Source organism: Tenrec ecaudatus, chromosome 6, assembly GCF_050624435.1.
Source record: "Tenrec ecaudatus isolate mTenEca1 chromosome 6, mTenEca1.hap1, whole genome shotgun sequence".
NCBI lineage: Eukaryota > Metazoa > Chordata > Mammalia > Afrosoricida > Tenrecidae > Tenrec > Tenrec ecaudatus.
Genome location: NC_134535.1, coordinates 81,418,736 through 81,436,153, shown reverse-complemented (window position 1 = coordinate 81,436,153; position 17,418 = coordinate 81,418,736). Strand labels below are relative to the sequence as shown.

Genomic DNA, 17,418 nt, shown 5'->3' with positions numbered 1-17,418 from the left:
TGAAGATGAAAATTGTGCAGTTTAGGACTAAAGGCCATAAACATCTGGCTGCATCTGGTACATTAAGGGATGAGCGGCGGCAGCTAAGCAACCCAAGCCCATAAAGGCGACTAATTGGCCCTGCCCCTGTGGTCCCAGCCCTGGCTGGCTCCTGGCACCTATAAAAGGCTCACAGGGGTGCGACAGGCACACACCTGACACCTCCTCCGCCGTGCGCAGCTTCAGAACGTCTCCCTCCTCCGAGCCTCCCGTCCCCAAAGCAGCACCATGACCTGTGGATCTCACTGCGGCCGCGCCTTCAGCTGCGCCTCGGCCTGCGGGCCCCGGCCCGGCCGCTGCTGCATCACCGCCGCCCCCTACCGCGGAGTCTCCTGCTACCGCGGCCTCTCCGGGGGCTTCGGCAGCCACAGTGTCTGCGGGGGCTTCCGCTCCGGCTCCTATGGACGCAGCTTCGGCTACCGCGCCGGCGGCGTGTCCGGGCCCGTGCCGCCCTGCATCACCAGCGTGTCGGTCAACGAGAGCCTGCTGACGCCCCTCAACCTGGAGATCGACCCCAACGCGCAGTGCGTGAAGCACGAGGAGAAGGAGCAGATCAAGTGCCTCAACAGCAGGTTCGCCGCCTTCATCGACAAGGTGGGTGCCCCGCATCGCGCCCTGCCTCAGCCCCCGCGCAGGTTCAGTGCTGCCTTGGCCACCGATGGGAGGGCCAGGAAAGTCAAAGTCAGGATGACTTCTGCCTGTGGGAGCTTTGAGTCTTCTGGGAGAGGTAGACAGCTGAGAATGGGGCCAAGCAGTGCTGGTGTAAGCAGCCCAGGTGTGGCCAGTGTGTAGGCAGCTGGGGAGAACATGACCCCGGCTTCTGAAGTCAGAAAGGTTTGAGCAGCCTTAGGCTCAGGATGAGGCTCCCTCTGAGGAATGGGTGGGCATTTTCTAGATGGCCTACAACCTCATTCCCCTGGTGCCCACTCTCAGAGGCTTGTTTGTGACGGGGGCTGGGGAGTCTTGGCCATGAGAGCACCTGAGGGTGAGGCAGCTGAGCCCTCCAGCTGCCTCCTCATCTGCTGGGACAGCTCAATTGCCACCACACACAAATGGATCTCCCCAGCCCTTTCCAAACTGGAACATCCATAGATGTGGATCAGCAAAGTCAGAAGTGGCCCCTTTCCCACTGCTTACCTGTACCTGATCACTTCTGAGCTCCAAGGGCACCTTAAGAAACCATCCCCAGAGCAGGCCAGGACCTACAGACACCTCATCCTATCCCACACGGCAGGTGCGCTTCCTGGAGCAGCAGAACAAGCTACTGGAGACCAAGTGGCAGTTCTACCAGAACCGCAGGTGCTGCGAGAGCAACCTGGAGCCCCTGTTCAACGGCTACATCGAGACGCTGAGGCGGGAGGCCGAGTGCGTGGAGGCCGACAGCGGGCGGCTGGCCTCGGAGCTCAACCACGTGCAGGACGTGCTGGAGGGCTACAAGAAGAAGTGAGTGTGGCAGGGTGCAGGGTGCAGGGCTTGGTCAGGGACATTGGTCTTAGATCAAAGGAAGCCATGCTGGGATTAAACACTTAAGAAGAATGCCCAAGGAGGGTGAGCTGTCACCCAGCCCTCGCTGCCTGTGGAGCAGGACCTTGGCATTCTTGCTCACACACCTGCCTAAGCGCAAGGCTGTGACTCCCCACAAGTTCCACTGCATGTCTCTGAGCCAAACCACGACAGCAGCCATCCCTTCTGAAACCTGGGAGCAGGCTTGCACAGAGCACCTCCCAGGCCTTGTCCCGACCTCTCAGACTCCCACTCCTATAGCACCCGGACCAGCAGTGTCCCGGAGGGTCGCTCTGGAGTGACAGGTCCCAGGTCTTGAGTGCTGAGAGCCCCTTTATCCTAGAGGACCCTGCACTGCAGTGAAGACTGATAGCTGGGTCAGGGGAGGCTGGGCTGCACTGCATGGGAGGCAAGTGCCAGTGTTGAGTCACTAGGTGCTTCCTGTGGGGACATTGAGTAGCCTTGGGGATAGGAGTGAGGTCCCAGAAGATGGGTCACTTCTCCCCGCAATGCCCACCTCCCACACATTCAACCTGGGAAGGAAAGCACCAGAGAGGACCCCCCAGTGACTGCCTGGGCCTGGTTTTGTTGAGTGGATGCTATTGTCCCCTCCTTCACTGGTCTAAAGTGTGGGGGTGTTGTGGAAATCTGCCTTTCCATGACCTGGCTCTCTCCTCAGGTACGAGGAGGAAGTTTCTCTGAGAGCTACAGCTGAGAATGAATTTGTGGCTCTGAAGAAGGTGAGGAGCTGGGGGTGGGGGTGGGTGAAGCACAGACACAAGGGGTCTCAGAAGGATGGCTTCTTTAGGGGGTGACCCAGAGGGTCTTGACCTCACGGTGAAATACAAAAGGGAGGTGCATTTCCAAATCAGGATGAGAACTTGTCAGGGAGCCAACCCATTGAATGGCTCATCCCAGGCATGGGCAAAGGGCCATAGCCTTGGGATATATGCACTGGTACCCTCTCCTGGGCCAAAGAGATGGCTGGGTTGGCCTCTGGAGGCCCTGTTCCTCATCCCAGGTTGTAGCCAGTGGCTGGTGTCCACAGAAGCATGGCTAATTCTTTCTCTCTGGTGAGAAAGAGTGTCTCCTGCCCAGCACTCTGGGAAGTTTGAACAGGGAATCTCAGGATAAAGGGGACAATAGAGCAGAACCAAGAATGGCCAAGTGGAGTCTCAGGAGGCTGCATGGGGGGTGGCAAGAGGGAGGAGGTCAAGGTGTCAGGGCTGGGGAAATTAGTTTGGTCAGGCCTCCTGGAACAGGAGGGAGTAGATCAAAAGGATAGAGGAGGGGGCAAGGCATCTCTAGGAGGAGGATTGGAAGGGTGGAGCCAGCTTCCAGGCACAAAAGGGTTTGCTCCTGGAAAGGGAAGGAATTCTGGGGTATCCTAGAAAGGACCAGAAGGTGAAGTTTTGGGGTAGGAATAGAAATCCATGACCCAAAGGGGTTCTCAGATTCAGACATACCTGACTCTCCTAGGATGTGGACTGCGCCTACCTCCGCAAGTCTGACCTGGAGGCGAATGCCGAGGCCCTGACCCAGGAGATCGACTTCCTGCGCCAACTGTATGAGGAGGTGAGGGGACCCTCAGCCTCAGTGGCCACAGAGATGGCCCTGATGGGGCACAGACCTCTGCCCAGACCCACATAGGCATCAAGGTGACTTGTGAATATGCTGAAGGTTGGAGGATGAGAGAGAACAAGGAGGGCAAGGTAGAAGAGCAGAAAGCCAGAAAGGTCCAAATGAGTCAGGGGCAAGAGCATGACTAAGTCAGCTGAATCCTGCTCTGAGACAATGGGTCATGCCAAGTAGCAGAGAAACTCAGGCGCCTTTGCTCTGGCTCCGGAGCTTCTCTACAGGCCTGCAGTCTTCCTCGGTGCAGCCCGTCTAGGAGTGTGGGTCCCTCAGGAGCCCCCTAAAGCAGTGACTTGGGGAAAGCAGCCTATGCAGTTCCTGAAGCAAGCCATTGGGCCTGGCTGCGCTTCCCCTAAGAGGTTTTCTTACTTGCACCAAAAGTTACACCATTTCATCAGGGGGATCTTCTCTGGCAATGTTGAAAAGTCGGCTTCATATAATTACAGGGGGTAATGGTCACAGAGGCCAGCAGTGGCTATAGATTAGGGAAGGATCAGACATGATGATTGTCTATCCTTGGCCCTAACCTCCATCCACCACAGGAGATCCGGGTCCTGAACTCCCACATCTCAGACACCTCCGTGGTGGTCAAGATGGACAACAGCCGGGACCTGAATATGGATTGCGTCATCGCTGAGATCAAGGCTCAGTATGACGACATTGCCAGCCGCAGCCGTGCCGAGGCTGAGTCCTGGTACCGCAGCAAGGTGAGCGGCCCGGGACACCTGCCGCCTAGGCATGGCCGTGGGAGGATGCATGGCATGGATCAGAGGGCCTTCCTTTGTCTGGGGACCCTGAAGATGCCAGAGGGTTCTTCCCTAGGGAGGCAGAGGGCAGGGATGACAGCTCTCCTGGTGGCCCCTGAGTGGCTGTGCAGTCTGAGCACTGTCCAACCTGCCCCGTCTTTCCTGGTGAGCTGATGTACACCCCACCACCTCCCTTCCCCTCCCGCAGTGCGAGGAGATGAAGGCCACGGTGATCCGGCATGGGGAGACCCTGCGCCGCACCAAGGAGGAGATCAATGAGCTGAACCGCATGATCCAGAGGCTGACGGCCGAGGTGGAGAATGCCAAGTGCCAGGTACGGCTCAGCCTGGGCCGGGACCAGAGAGCCTGGGGCTCTGCCGTGGGCCACACAGTCAGTGTGCCCACCACCTGGACCTCTCCTTCATTCTCCAGCCCGAGGATGAGACGGGAGCCCCTGGTTGTGGTCACGCACGGAGACCCAGGGGCTGAAGGAGGGCAGGTCCTGTCCCTGGAGGGGTTGTCCCCCATTTCTGGGAGGGAGAAACTGAGTGAATCCAGGACAAGGACAGACAAAGGGACCCTAGGACTCCAACTGAGCTTGTTCTCTCCTGGGTTCCCAGAATTCCAAGCTGGAGGCCGCAGTGATCCAGTCTGAGCAGCAGGGTGAGGCGGCCCTCAATGACGCCCGCTGCAAGCTGGCCGGGCTGGAGGAGGCCCTGCAGAAAGCCAAGCAGGACATGGCCTGCCTGCTGAAGGAGTACCAGGAGGTGATGAACTCCAAGCTGGGCCTGGACATCGAGATCGCCACCTACCGGCGCCTGCTGGAGGGCGAGGAGCACAGGTGGGTGCCATTTCCTCTCCCAGCCTGGCCTGAGCACTGAGCGTGCTCAACCCGCCCCATCCTGACACCGCTCGACTTGTGTTTCTGCTCCTTCCTCTTCTGCAACTGGACAGAGATTTTCCGTAAGGCCTTTCAGCACCTTTTCTATCCTCATTCAGTTCGTTCACAGCTACCTGGACCCTGCTCTTGGCTTGGAGCCTTTTTCCCATCACAGATCTGCTCCTCAGTCAGGAGCAGGCTGCAGACACTCAGGTCCCAAGAAGCTCCGCCTTCGGTGTGGGGTCAATTTCTTGGGCAAGAGCATCTTCAGTCCTCCTCCTTCCATCCTCCTCGGCCCCCGGCCTCTGGAGGTTCAGAGTGATCCTAGCAGATAGTACAGGTGGCTTCAGATAGGACACTTCATGTGTGCAGTCTTCATCAGTTCATTTAGTCCAGGGGTCCTCAGACTTTTAAAACTGGGGGCCAGTTCCCTGTCCCTCATTGCCGTTGGAGGGCCGGACTATAGTTTAAAGAAAAAAGTATGAACAAAATCCTATGCACACTGCACATATCCTATTTTGAAGTAAAAAAAACAAAAGGGAGGAAACCACCCAGTGGGCCACACGTGGCCCGCAAGCCATCGTTTGAGGACCCCTGATCTAGTCTAATAGGTCTCCTTAATAGTCTCCAGCGCAGCAGGTGGGCCTGAGGTTAGACAGAGGGAACCTGGTCCCTGAAAGTGGGTACAGCCTGATTCTGGAACTCTTTGTCTTTTTGCTCCGTTGATGGGGAGTGTGCTTCCTTCTCATGGCCTGTAAGCTGGGCTGACATACAGTTTCTTTAAGGAGATTGCTGTTCTTGGTTCCTGGTCCAAAGCCAGTCAGTCTTCCCTCTTGGCAAGTACCTGGCCCTGAGGAGAGAGGGTGAGGAGAGATGGGAGCATCCAGGGAGTTTCCTACAGAGTAGGGAGATGGGGACACCCAGGAAACGTGACGACATGGCTTGGAGGACTCCAGGCTGCTGGGTGTCCTTAGCCAAGAGTTCGAGGAGGAGTTTTTCAAGCTGAATTTGTAAGTGTGGACATTGTCTGGCCCTCCACCTCCTAGAGCCCTTGGAATCAAGTCAGAAGTTTGGATGTTACCTAGGAGACCTGGGCATGGGGTGGCTTCATGGTAGGCTGTGCCAGCTTCTCCCACCTAGAGCTGACTTCTCCGTCATTTGATCCCAGGGGACCACAGTCCATGGCCCCTAGGGAGACAGTCTGTGTGGGTAGGACTTGTGGGTCCAGTGAACTAGCCCTCATTATAGGTCTGACTCTCTCATGGCTCCTTCCTCCCTCTCAGACTCAGTTTCCCTATCTGCCAAACTGGGGGTATTTGTTGGATAGCACCTGTGCTGGTGTCCGCTCAGAAATCTCACTCATTCACGAAACCAGAATGTATCCAGGCTGACCGGCTGAGGCACTGCAGAATCTGCAGTCGGGGGGAGAGAATAAGACACACTTCTGTCCCCCCACCCACGATGCCTACGATCTAAACACACCAGTCAGACTGGATTTAGGGTGTTCCATCTGGTGCCCCTCTACTGCATGTACACTCCAGTCCACACTGACATAGAAGCAGAAGCAGTGAACATTTCCCAGCCTGAGGTCGCAGGGTTCAGGAGGGGTGGGTTCTGTCTCCAGAACCTTCAGAACCTGCACTGCCCTGGGCCCTGGGTTCCTGAGCACCGTTATTGCCCATCCTTGTTTGACCAGCCCTGGTGGTATAGGGGGTCACAGGCTGGCAACTAACTGCAAGGTCAGCTCAGCAGTTCCAAACCACCAGCCGAAAGCAGATGCTGTCTGTCTCTTTAGGGCAGTTCTACTCTGCCCTATAGGGTCACTGTGATTCAGCAGGGACTGGATGGTGGTGGGTTTGTTCGGGTTCTTGGCCCCCATACCCGGAAGGAGAGCCAAGGTTCTCACCTTCCCTCCGGGCCTTACCTTCTCTCCCTTTCTTCCCGACAGGCTGTGTGAGGGCGTTGGCGCTGTGAATGTCTGTAAGTAGTCAGAGCTCTTCCTTCTCCAGCAGGGACTGTCCCCAGCGGGGGTGGGGGTGAGAGTGGGGGTGGGGCGCCCCCCCATCTCCAGTGGCAAAGTCCCCTGACTGGAGCTGTGCCTGACCCGGGCCTCTGTCCCTTCTGCCCCCTCCAGGCGTCAGCAGCTCCCGCGGTGGCGTGGTCTGCGGCAGTCTCTGTGCCTCCAGCACTGCCCCTGTTGCCACCCCGGGCCTCGGCAGCAACCCCAGCAACAGCAACGTGGTGGTGGGCACCCCCAACGCCTGTGCCCCCTGCGCTGGGATCGGTATCGGCTGTAAGAGATGCTAGGCGGCTGCAGCCTCAGCACCGGCAGCAGACAGCATCGCGGTCACCCTCCGCAGGGCCAGGACCTTGAACCACTCAAATGCACTTCCCGCTGTTCCCTGGCACCTCCACCCACCATTGGGCCTGTGCCCCTCTGTGAACCATTCCCCTGGCGCTGGGAACACTAAGGAAGCTTGGAGCCATCTTGGCCTCTTTCCGTAGCCTTTCCTAATCTCACCTTGTCTGAGGACTCACCTGTTTCTTCTGCCTTCTGTTCCCTGCTGGATTCACTGGTCCCGCCTGATGCCTACGCCCAAGTTGGAAAAAGAGAGTAGACGCACCACACCCCCCCACCCCCCACCCCCTTCCAACCTCCCTGTCCGCTTCCCGGGGAACCTGCCATCAAGCTTCTGCCTGTGGAATGGGGATGGAGAACATGATGGTGGTTTTTCTATGGCTCTGCAGGCCACATGGGAGAGTGCCTCCTTTCTCAGACTGCCTGCAGAAGCTTCTAGAACGCCGTGACTCAACTGCCTGCATGTTTGCCTTTGTCTCCTAATGGGTCTCCAATAAACTAACTGTAGCTGATCAAATCTGGTGCCTCCGAGTCTTGAAAAGGCCAGTGTCCTCCTGTCACAGGGGGCCCTGCCCCAGATGTCCTCGGCCCCTCTGTATCCCATTGCTTCTCAGGAGGTGACAATGACTGCAGTCTATGATGCCCCTCTGACTTGAGAAACCCAAGCCTGGGGGTACAAAAGGGGAGGCTCTTGGAGGCAGGGAATCGTGTGGGCTCAAGATCAAGGTCACTCAACTTCCACCCCACTGACATTTGGGAAAGCCCTACCCCCTGCAGTATGCTTTGTGAGCTCCCTGACCTCCCGCCCCTAAGTGCCAGTGACAACCACAGCTATCTTCAGACATTGCCACATTGTTTTCTAGGGGTTCTCATCCAGGGAAATTTTGCCCCCCTGAGAGCCATTCTTGGAAGCAGGGACTGCTTGAAGGCATGGCATGTATGACATGGAGGAAAGGCGTGTGGGCAGAAGAAGAACATTGGGCTGTGGTCAGGAGAATTGGGTATCAAGTTCAAAGTCCTGACTTGACCCTGTCATGTAACAGCAGTGTCCCTTTGGGCAAGTAACTTCAACCCTCTGAGCTCCAGGGTCCCTGGCTATAGAATAAGGGGAATTGGGTAGTATTCCCAAGGAATCTTCCAGTCCCAAAGGGAGATAATGTGCTCTAAAGAGTTTTGCCAAACAGCCCTATGTCTAGATGTTGCTCCAGTCACGGTGAATTCTTAAACTGTGGGCTAGTTCTTCTCTTTTACTGAACTTTGACTTCTTTAAGGAGCTCTAGTGGTGGAGGAGTGGTTACATGTTGGGCAGAAATCTGAAAGGTCAGCAGTTCAAAACCACCAGCTGCTGTGAAAGAGAAAGATGGAGCTTTTTACTCCCATGAAGAATTACAGCCTCGGAAACAGGGGAAGTTCTGCCCTGGCCTATAGCGTCGCGATGAGTCAGCATCAACTCAATAGCAATGAGTTGTGTCGTTTTTTCCATCTGTTAAAGGAGATAATGCTACACATTGGACTATAAGGTGTTCGGATATCTGTCGCTACCTATAAGCCAATCCAAAAAGTGGAGGCTTACCCCAATGCGTGCTTTCCCTCACTCCCCCACCCCCCAGCGATTGCTCAGTAGACAGGACAGTTCTCCTTCAAATGACGCAGTTTAGGTGGTAGGATGGCTGGAAGTTCCAAAATAGCTTAACTCAGATGGCTGGATACAATACTGGATACGGAACTCACCTGGGATAATTAGCGAAGGTGCATTCTTAACTCTCACAGGTTTAGAGGAAGGAGGGATTGGCTAGTGAACAGTATGCGCTTTAAGGAATAGAAGAGCTACCGCCACCAGGAGGACCCCTCCTCACAGCTTTCTAGGCTGCTCAAAAAGGGTGTCTCTAAGCCTAAATCATCGAGGAAAAATGCTGAGCAAGATGGCTGGCCACAGGATACTGCCAACCACCAGGTCTGCCTGCACCTTAGGAGCTGGGCATTGAGCAGAATGCTGGCTGCGCTTTGAGTGTTGCAGGAGTTGGTCATGAGAGAAACGTTTTTCTCCTATACAACCGATACAGCGCCCTCTACTGACAAGGCTTAACATTGTGCCATCAGAACCATGAAAAATACTTCCCCTCTCAGTTTCCACAGAGCAGGCAATGAAGGGTGATTTGATGCTCAGCATAGGGAGAACTAAGTTTTTCTCCATACAGGCATTTCTTGGGTGGCTGCTGGGTGTCCTCACAGCCTGGGGACTGGGATCTAAGAGGAAGGAAGAAGACCGCAGTAGTTAATTTTTCAGGTCTGAGCTCCTAAGTCCCCGGAGGGTCATTTCCACCTTATTCTATTGGTCGAGGCAGGCCGAGGCTAGCCCGCCGTGTGAGGAGTAGCTTCTCTGTACGGAAAGGAGAGGACCTGCTGGGGGCCACGTTGGGAGACTAGCTCCCACTGGTCACTCTCTGACAACAGCAATTTGTATTCACCTCCTCCATGAGGGCTGCCCCTCCCAAGATGTCTCAAAGTTTTATCCCCTTATGATGGTATCAGTTTGAAGTTCAGAATCTCACCATTGGACTCAGAGCCAGGTGTAGGGAGCTTCTTGGCACATGATTCTTCAATGCAGCTCCTCCATTTTGATTCATCTTAATCTGCAAATCTGGGGATTGGAAAGACCAACTTGCTGTTCCCCCAGCATTCATCATGCAACGGGGAGAAAGGGATAGAGTAACCACAGTAGGCAGTCCCACTTACAAAGAAAGAAAACAGAAGACACCGATCACAACAGCCAGGCATCCTCGGCAAATCCACCTTGTTCTGGAGGCAGGGAAGTGTATTTGATTAGAGGTCAGTTGTACTCCCCACATAGTCTCTCTTTGGCTCTTGATTCTACCCTTAGAATTGTTGCTGTCTCTTCTCAGTTATCTTTCCTTTTTCATGAGGAATGGCCCGCGCTTGCAGCTGAATTGAGTCGCTTTCTTAGCATGCTTTCTGTCAGTAGGAGGTTGACACCAAAAAATCAAAGTCACTGCCATTGAGTTCATGCTGGCTCACAGCAACTCTATAGGTCAGGGTAGATCCGCCTCTGTGAGTTTCTACCACTTTAACTGTTGACAGGAGTAGAAAGCTATGTCTTGCTCCCTTGGGGCGGCTAGTGGTTTTGAACTGCTGACCTTTGGGGTTGCAGTTCAACTCATAACTACTATGCACCAGGGCTCCCAGAGGTCTGTTTTCCTTTTAAACGGTTTCTGACTCTTACAGTTAGAACTCCTATAATTCCTTCAAGAATGTCCCGAGTTTCCAGTGTATCAAATGATTAGTGAATTACAGAATTAGATGAAGGTCAGACCGCAAAAATCTATTTTAGACACAAACTCGCTGCCATTGAGTCAATCTCAGCTGATTATGACTCTATAGGCTGGAGGAGACCGGCCACTTTGGGTTTCCTAGACATTAAATCTTTAGGAGACAGACAGCCTTCGCTTTCTCCCTCGGAGTGGCTGGTGGGTTTCAAACAGTTCACTGTGTAGCCCACTATGCATCAGTGTCAAAGAGACAGGCCCCTCTTATTCTTGGGCTTAGAGGCATGCTGCCGTGGGAACCTCTGTTGTCTGGCCAAGAGGGTCTAAGCAGCTTGTGTCTTTCTTAGAAGACTTTCTGTCAACTGAATGAGTTCCTGAGACTCCGCAGTAAATCTTTCTGAGTTCTTAACCAATGGTCTTAAAGCCACACTCTTGATCAGGCATGGTTTATTAGCGGCACTCTTAGTTTGACCTTTGCCTTGAGGCCATGTCTTTGAATTTGCTGCTTGAGAAACAAACAAACAAGCAAGCAAACAATCAAGGAGGTCCTTGACCGTCTGTAATAAGACAAAATCTGTTTCCATTGCGTTGCTTCTTACCTAAGGTGCCCCCATGTGTGGCACAGTAGATGGATCCCATGGTGCCACCTTGGCTGTCAGGTAGCAGAGGCAGGTCTCCAGCCCTATCGTTTGTGGCACCACTGGGAAGGTCTGAACCACCAACCTTTGGGTTCGTAGTTGAGTGTTGACTGTTTCCAACCCCCAGGCCTTCAGCCCTCTATTATTCCTGTAGATTGTAGTCTGTTGCCCTCGTTGTCTTTTACCACGGGCACTTAGAAGAAGCAAGTCATCATGTTCAGCATTCTGCCTGAAAATCTCCTTAGCTAGAGTCACTGATTCATTAGCTGCCCCTGGGTTTTTCATGGTACCACAGTATTGCCAAATTTGCTGCCATGACACAATGTGGGTTGCCTTCTTCTCCAAACTCTACAATGATCCCAGCACTTTCTGTCCTGTCTTCACCAATTGTTTCCCAAGGATGTGCAGACATCCGCTTGATGCCTGGTCCCAAAGCTAATGAGGGTTTTGATTCGGGTTTTCTTATAGCAGATCCACTTCCAGGTACCAATGTATCTTTCAATAATCTGGTGCTACATACGATGTATCCCAGAATTTAGTAGTTTAAAAAAAGAATATTACTTTTCATGAGTGGATGGATTGAATGAGCAATTCTTTTGTTTCATATAATTGGTTGGGACTCTGGGATGACTGGAGGCTCGAAATGGCTTTTACTCATTGACTTCGACTAGGTTCTTTAGAGAAGCAAAACCAATGTGTGTGTGTGTGTGTGTGTGTGTGCATATCTATCTATATAGCTTTATCTCTATCTATATCACCTATACCTATATCTTGAGAGAGTTTGTATACATGTGCACATGCATAAGCACCCTGATGGTGTGATGGATTGCGTTAACTATTGGGCTGCTTACCAAGAGGTCATCAGTTAAAAGCCATTAGCTGCTTCATGGGAGAAAGATGAGTCTTTCTACTCCCATAAAGATATACAGTCTCAGAAATCCACAGTGGCAGTCCCACCCCATCCCAGAGGGCTAGTATGGGTCACCATCAACTCTATGCCAATGGGTTTGATTTCTATTTATCTCAAGGATTTGGATTACAGGCTGGCATGTTTCAAGTGTGGGGGTCCAATGTCAGGCTGGAGGATTTACCTGACTCCTATATCTGCAGGAGCTAACGAACCAAAGACCTGCTGGTTAGATGGCAGGCTTCTGGCTGAAGAGGTGAGTGAATCCGAGGTAGGCAGCAAAGATGACAGAGTGCTAATGGCTCAAGTCCAAAGAACAAGACTTGGGATGATAAGCCAGATGCACGATCTACATCCAGGAAATATCAAGCATGCTTTGCCAAAGCACCCACATATATTGGAAGGAGGTCACATCCTTCAGGAGACTGCCTTTCAGTTGATTGAGTGCTCGTAGCAGATCTCATGGAGGTGATATGTGATCCCAACTGACAGACCACCGAGAATCCTGGCCCGGTCCAGTTGACACATAACTTCAACTGATATCACACTCACATTAATACTCGGTACTGGATACCTGCTGGGAGCTCAGCTGGGGTTGATGATCCCTTAAGGCCTTAGTGGAGAAGCCCCAGAAAGTCATTTCTACCACTATTGGTCAAAGCAGTCCCAAGGCTAGAGCAGGTTTAGAAGGAGGAAAACAGATGCCACTTCTTGATGTAAGGAGTGGTGTACAAAGAGAGGGGAGAATTGTTAACAGCCATCCTCTGAACTCACTCAAAACAAAACAAAAGCTGTAACTCACTGCCAGAGTCAATGCCAACTCATAGCGACCCTATAGGACAGGGCAGACCCGTCCTTGTGAGTTTCTGAGTAACCTTTATAGGGGAGTAGAAAGCCCAGTCTTTCTCCTGAGGAGTGACTGGTGGTTTTGAACTTCTCACCTTGAGAATTGCAGCCCAATGAACAACCACTATGCCACTGGGGCTCCCCTGAACTTCCACAGAAAGGTTAGATGAGGCAAAACAAATGAAAGGTTATAAAGTAGAGTATGACAAATAATGGATACTAAATATGGGTATCTATTATTAATGTCATATCTCAGTGACACAACATTTCTAGCCTTTGGCTACCAGGTGGCAGGAGGGTGGGGTAGACTAGAGCTTAGAAATCTGGTTATTGTTCTGGCTTTGACCCCGAGTGCGTGGTCACCTTTCAGAACCTCGGCTAGTTCCTCCATGTTTGGGGTGATTCCACTAGCTCAGGGAATGAGCGAGGGCGCATGCGGAGTACCAGGAACATTGCCACAACCTCTCCTGGTCTTACATCTGGCTCGACATAGACATAGCTCATTTCCCTCAAAGCCAGCAGGGAACTTCTGGGGACAGAGTCCTTCTTTGGGAATGGTCTGTAAAAGGAAGAGGCTGATGGAGCTCTGTGAAGGACAGCAGGTCTTATTAGCAGGCATGTGTCTCTGTGAGATGCTGGGGAAACTTCCTCGACAGGAACACATATGAGAAGTGGCCTTGGATGAAGAAATCACGTATGGGGTAAGGGTTGGGGTTAGGGTAGGAGGGGGTAGCGGAGACAAACAAAGAAACAAAGAGTTCGTTTTAAGCTCTTGGAGGTGCTGAAAAGCAGGCCTTCAACTTCCCTTCAGCCTTATTATTGTCTGTCTACGACTCTTCCCAAACCCCACCTTGTCATAGGCATTTCCTCTCCTCTGGCACACATCTCTCCTTCCCGGTTAGCGCCTCACTAAGGCTCAGCTTTCTGGTTTTGGGAAATGAACTTGATGCCACTGCAGACTCCAAGTCCACTTCAGTTTCACTTCTCTTCCTCTGATAGCCACTGAGACCAAGGTCGAGGGATAAGCACCTGCAGGGGTTTGGGCCGTGAGCCTACATTCCTGCTTCACAATGACATTTTGACTGTATCTATCTTGAGGTTTAAAGAAAAACACAGGCCACCAGATTGAATCAAATCTGTATAACTGTATCCCGTTCAGTCACCCATGAATGTGGTTCTTTTCCCCGTTCCTACCTTCCCTCCCTTCATCCATAACATCCCGTCCCTCCCTTCTCTCTGCCTGCCACTGGCTCCCGCCCCATCCCTGGTCCCTGACCTCCAAGTCTTCCAAGTCTTATTCTTTGGCATGAAAACCACTTTTCCTTTTCTTCATTTTTTTTCCTTATAATAATGGCATCATTAAAGATTTGTTTTTGTAAGATGGAGGAAGTTTCCTAAGCACAGTGTTTTCTAGTTTTGCCCATGACTTTTGGTGTTGAAGAGAGACTTGATTTTTAGTATTGATGCATACTATGCCATTGTATGAATATACCAGAGTTTGTTTATCCGCTCTTGTGTAATCAGACTGTTTGGTTGTTTACACCTTTTTGCTTTTATGGAAATCACTGCAACACACACAGACATGCACATGTCTGTTCGTGTTGTGTTCTATATTCTTTAGAGTCCATACCCAGTAGAGGGATTGCAGGATCACACGATAATTGTGTATTTGTTTAAAGAAGTGACATGTCGGTTTCCATAGTAGCTGCCCAATTCTCCAGGCTCTCCAGCAAGGTCTGAGCCTTCCTGTCATCCACCATCTGTCCAACATTTATTCTTTTCTTTTTAAAGACTTTTGCTAGAGTGTCAGTGTGAGGTGATGTCTCACTGTTGTTTGAATTTATATTTCTCTTACAGATAAAAAATATGAGTGTGTCTTCCTATGCTTGTTGGTGGCCTGGATGTCCTCTTTCGTAAACCGTCTATTCATGTCTTGGGCACACATTTTTTATTGAATTATTTTTGTTTTTCTAATTAAGGTGTAGTTTTTAATTTTTTTGAAATTATCCCTTTATCTGATAAATCATTGCTAAATATCCCCCCCCCCAAGTCTGCAGGTTTTCTTTTTAACTCTTTTGATGAAATCTTTTGATGTGCACAAACATATTTTTAGAATATCCCAGTCTGTGGGAAGCCGTAGCTCTCGCGAGATGTGGGAAGCCACAGCTCTCGTGATGTGGGTAGCCGCAGCTCTCGCCGCCATTACTAGATGGTGCCGGGCAGTCAGGGCGGTGGTCCAACTAAGTGGTAACAACCACTTAGCGCATGCTCGATGCTGAGATGACGTAGTCATAACTCCACCCTGGAGTATGCAAACGAAGGTTCTGGCGAACTCACCAATCTATGCATGAGGTTTTGGCAAATGCACCAATCAAGGCACAGCACATCCCCATAGAGCATATATAAGCAGCAGTAGTTTGGGGTTTCAAGGTCTTTTACCGCATTATGAAAAATAAAACACCTGTGGAAGAATCCTGTTGTGGCGCGTCTTTTCTTGCTGGCGAGACCTGGCGCGCGACAATTGGTGCCGAAACCCAGGAATTTACGATCATCTAAGGCACGAGCGGAGACCCCCACCAGGGAGGATTCAGAACCACACGGAATTATAGAGGTAAGTTCTGAGAGATATGAGCCTGAACGATTGTTAAAGCTGCAAACTGTTGTATGCATTCTAATACTTTCACTTTCGGTTTCAACGGCGGACAGCCTGCTGCTTCTTATCTTGCAAATAAAACCGTGTGAACCTGTGTGTTAAATTCTTGTCTACATAAGTAGGGAATATGGGGAACGTAGCAATAAACACCATGGTTACAGCGCTTGATGCTTTATTAAGGAAGAGAGGATTAAAAATTTCAGAGCCGACGCTGCATAAGTTTGTAACAAATGTGGATGAGATAGCACCGTGGTTTGTATCTACAGGTTCTCTAACTTTGGCGAGTTGAAACAAACTGGGCTGGGATGTAGACCGAGCTGCAAAAAAAGGGAAATTGAAACCAGGAACTAGACCCACCTGGAAGTTAATAAAAGCAGGTATTGAGGATAAAGAGTGTAGACAGTCATTACAGCAGGGACAGCAGGCTTTGGAGGACGTTCAGAAAAGCATGTCCGAAACAGAACGGGGCAAGTCCAAAAAGGCTCGGGGCGAGTCCAAAGAGGCTCGGGGCGAGTCCAAAGAGGCTCGGGGCAAGTCCAAAAAGGCTTGGGGCGAGTCCAAGGAGACTCGGGAAAGGCATGCCCAAACAGAAGAAACTGCGCAGGTAAAATTAGGGGAGGAAGTTGATCAACAGAAGAACCATACCCGCCATTCGGAGCCTTTATATCCGTGGCGAAAACTAGACCGTGCCCGCCATTCGAAATCTTTAAATCCGTGGCGAAAACTAGAACTCTTGGAAATATCAGAGGAGGAGGAGAAGCAGTTAGAGGAGATAGCTGCTCGCTATGAGGAAGGTCGGTATGACGCACTAAAAGCGGCCGAAAGAGGTTGGTACAGTGCTCAGCGGAAGTCAGCTGTAAGCCCATCAGCACCACCTCCTTATAAGGAAGAAAAGCAAAAAGGGTGTGGCTATTCCTTTTGCCCACCCAATATCCGTAGAAAAATTCAACAAATGTATCCAATATTTAAAGATCAGAATAATGCTCGTTATCATACACCCGTAGAACACAAGCAAGTAAAGGACTTAGCTAAAGCTGTGAGAGCTTATAAAGTAAGTATAAATTATATTCAATCTTTAAATGAAAGGCTTACGAGTCAAGCTATGACTCCTGCCAATTGGACATTTGTAACAAAAGCAGTATTAACTACAGGACAGTACCTGAAATGGAAATCTTTATGCAGGATTTATTAACAGCTCAGGCTAGAGAAAATGCTGCAGCAGGACAGCCAGCATGGAATTTTGAAATGCTTACAGGCCAAGAAAGATGGGTTAATAATCAGACAGCATATCCATTGCAAGTATATCAGCAAATAAATTCTGCTGCAAGCAAGGCATGGAGAACTTTACCTAATAAAGGAGAGGTTAAAGGCAACTTAACAAAAATTATACAGGGACCTACTGAACCTTTTTCAGATTTTGTGGCACGAATGTTGGAGGCAGCAGAAAAAATTTTTGGAGATCAAGACATAGCCATGCCTCTCATTGAGCAGCTAGTTTTTAAGCAGTGTCATTGTCCCATATACTAATGAGCAAGTTGCTACACTGTGTGCCACTACAGATGAGTGGGCAATTTTTAAATACAGTTTTAATAAACTAATAGACAACCATTATCCTAAACATTCTTTGTTGCAGTTTGTGACTGCACATCCAGTAATTTTTCCCCGTGTCACTGTTAACCACCCCATTAAGAAAGCTTTAGACATTTATACAAATAGCTCTAAAACAGGTAAAGGATGTTATGTGATAAATAATCAAGTGACTACATTGCAATTTTTAGCTAATGCACCTCAATTAGTAAAATGTTTAGTAGTCTTAAAAGTGTTTAAACAATTCACAAAACCAATTAACATCATATCTGACTCCCATTACATAGTCAACGCAGTATCTAAGCTGGAAATTGCTGGCTACATTAAGCAATCTAGCAAGG

General features: G+C 50.8%; 1 protein-coding gene across 1 annotated transcript; it reads left to right on the top strand.

Annotated features, from left to right (window-relative positions):
- Positions 1 to 267: 267 nt before the first annotated feature.
- KRT86 (keratin 86) lies at positions 268 to 7,110 on the top strand. The gene is made up of 9 exons (XM_075552963.1): positions 268 to 633; positions 1,274 to 1,482; positions 2,222 to 2,282; positions 3,022 to 3,117; positions 3,720 to 3,884; positions 4,132 to 4,257; positions 4,544 to 4,764; positions 6,752 to 6,783; positions 6,938 to 7,110. Exons 1-9 carry the CDS (start codon positions 268 to 270, stop codon positions 7,108 to 7,110), a joined length of 1,449 nt encoding a protein of 482 aa, XP_075409078.1.
- Positions 7,111 to 17,418: the final 10,308 nt, after the last annotated feature.

Bases quoted from the DNA above. Each gene is read 5' to 3' on its own strand.
- KRT86 (XM_075552963.1), top strand. From the start codon at position 268: ATGACCTGTGGATCTCACTGCGGCCGCGCCTTCAGCTGCGCCTCGGCC. The intron at 4,258-4,543 runs GTACGGCTCAGC...CTGGGTTCCCAG, and splicing joins TGGAGAATGCCAAGTGCCAG to AATTCCAAGCTGGAGGCCGC. The intron at 6,784-6,937 runs GTAAGTAGTCAG...TGCCCCCTCCAG, and splicing joins CGTTGGCGCTGTGAATGTCT to GCGTCAGCAGCTCCCGCGGT.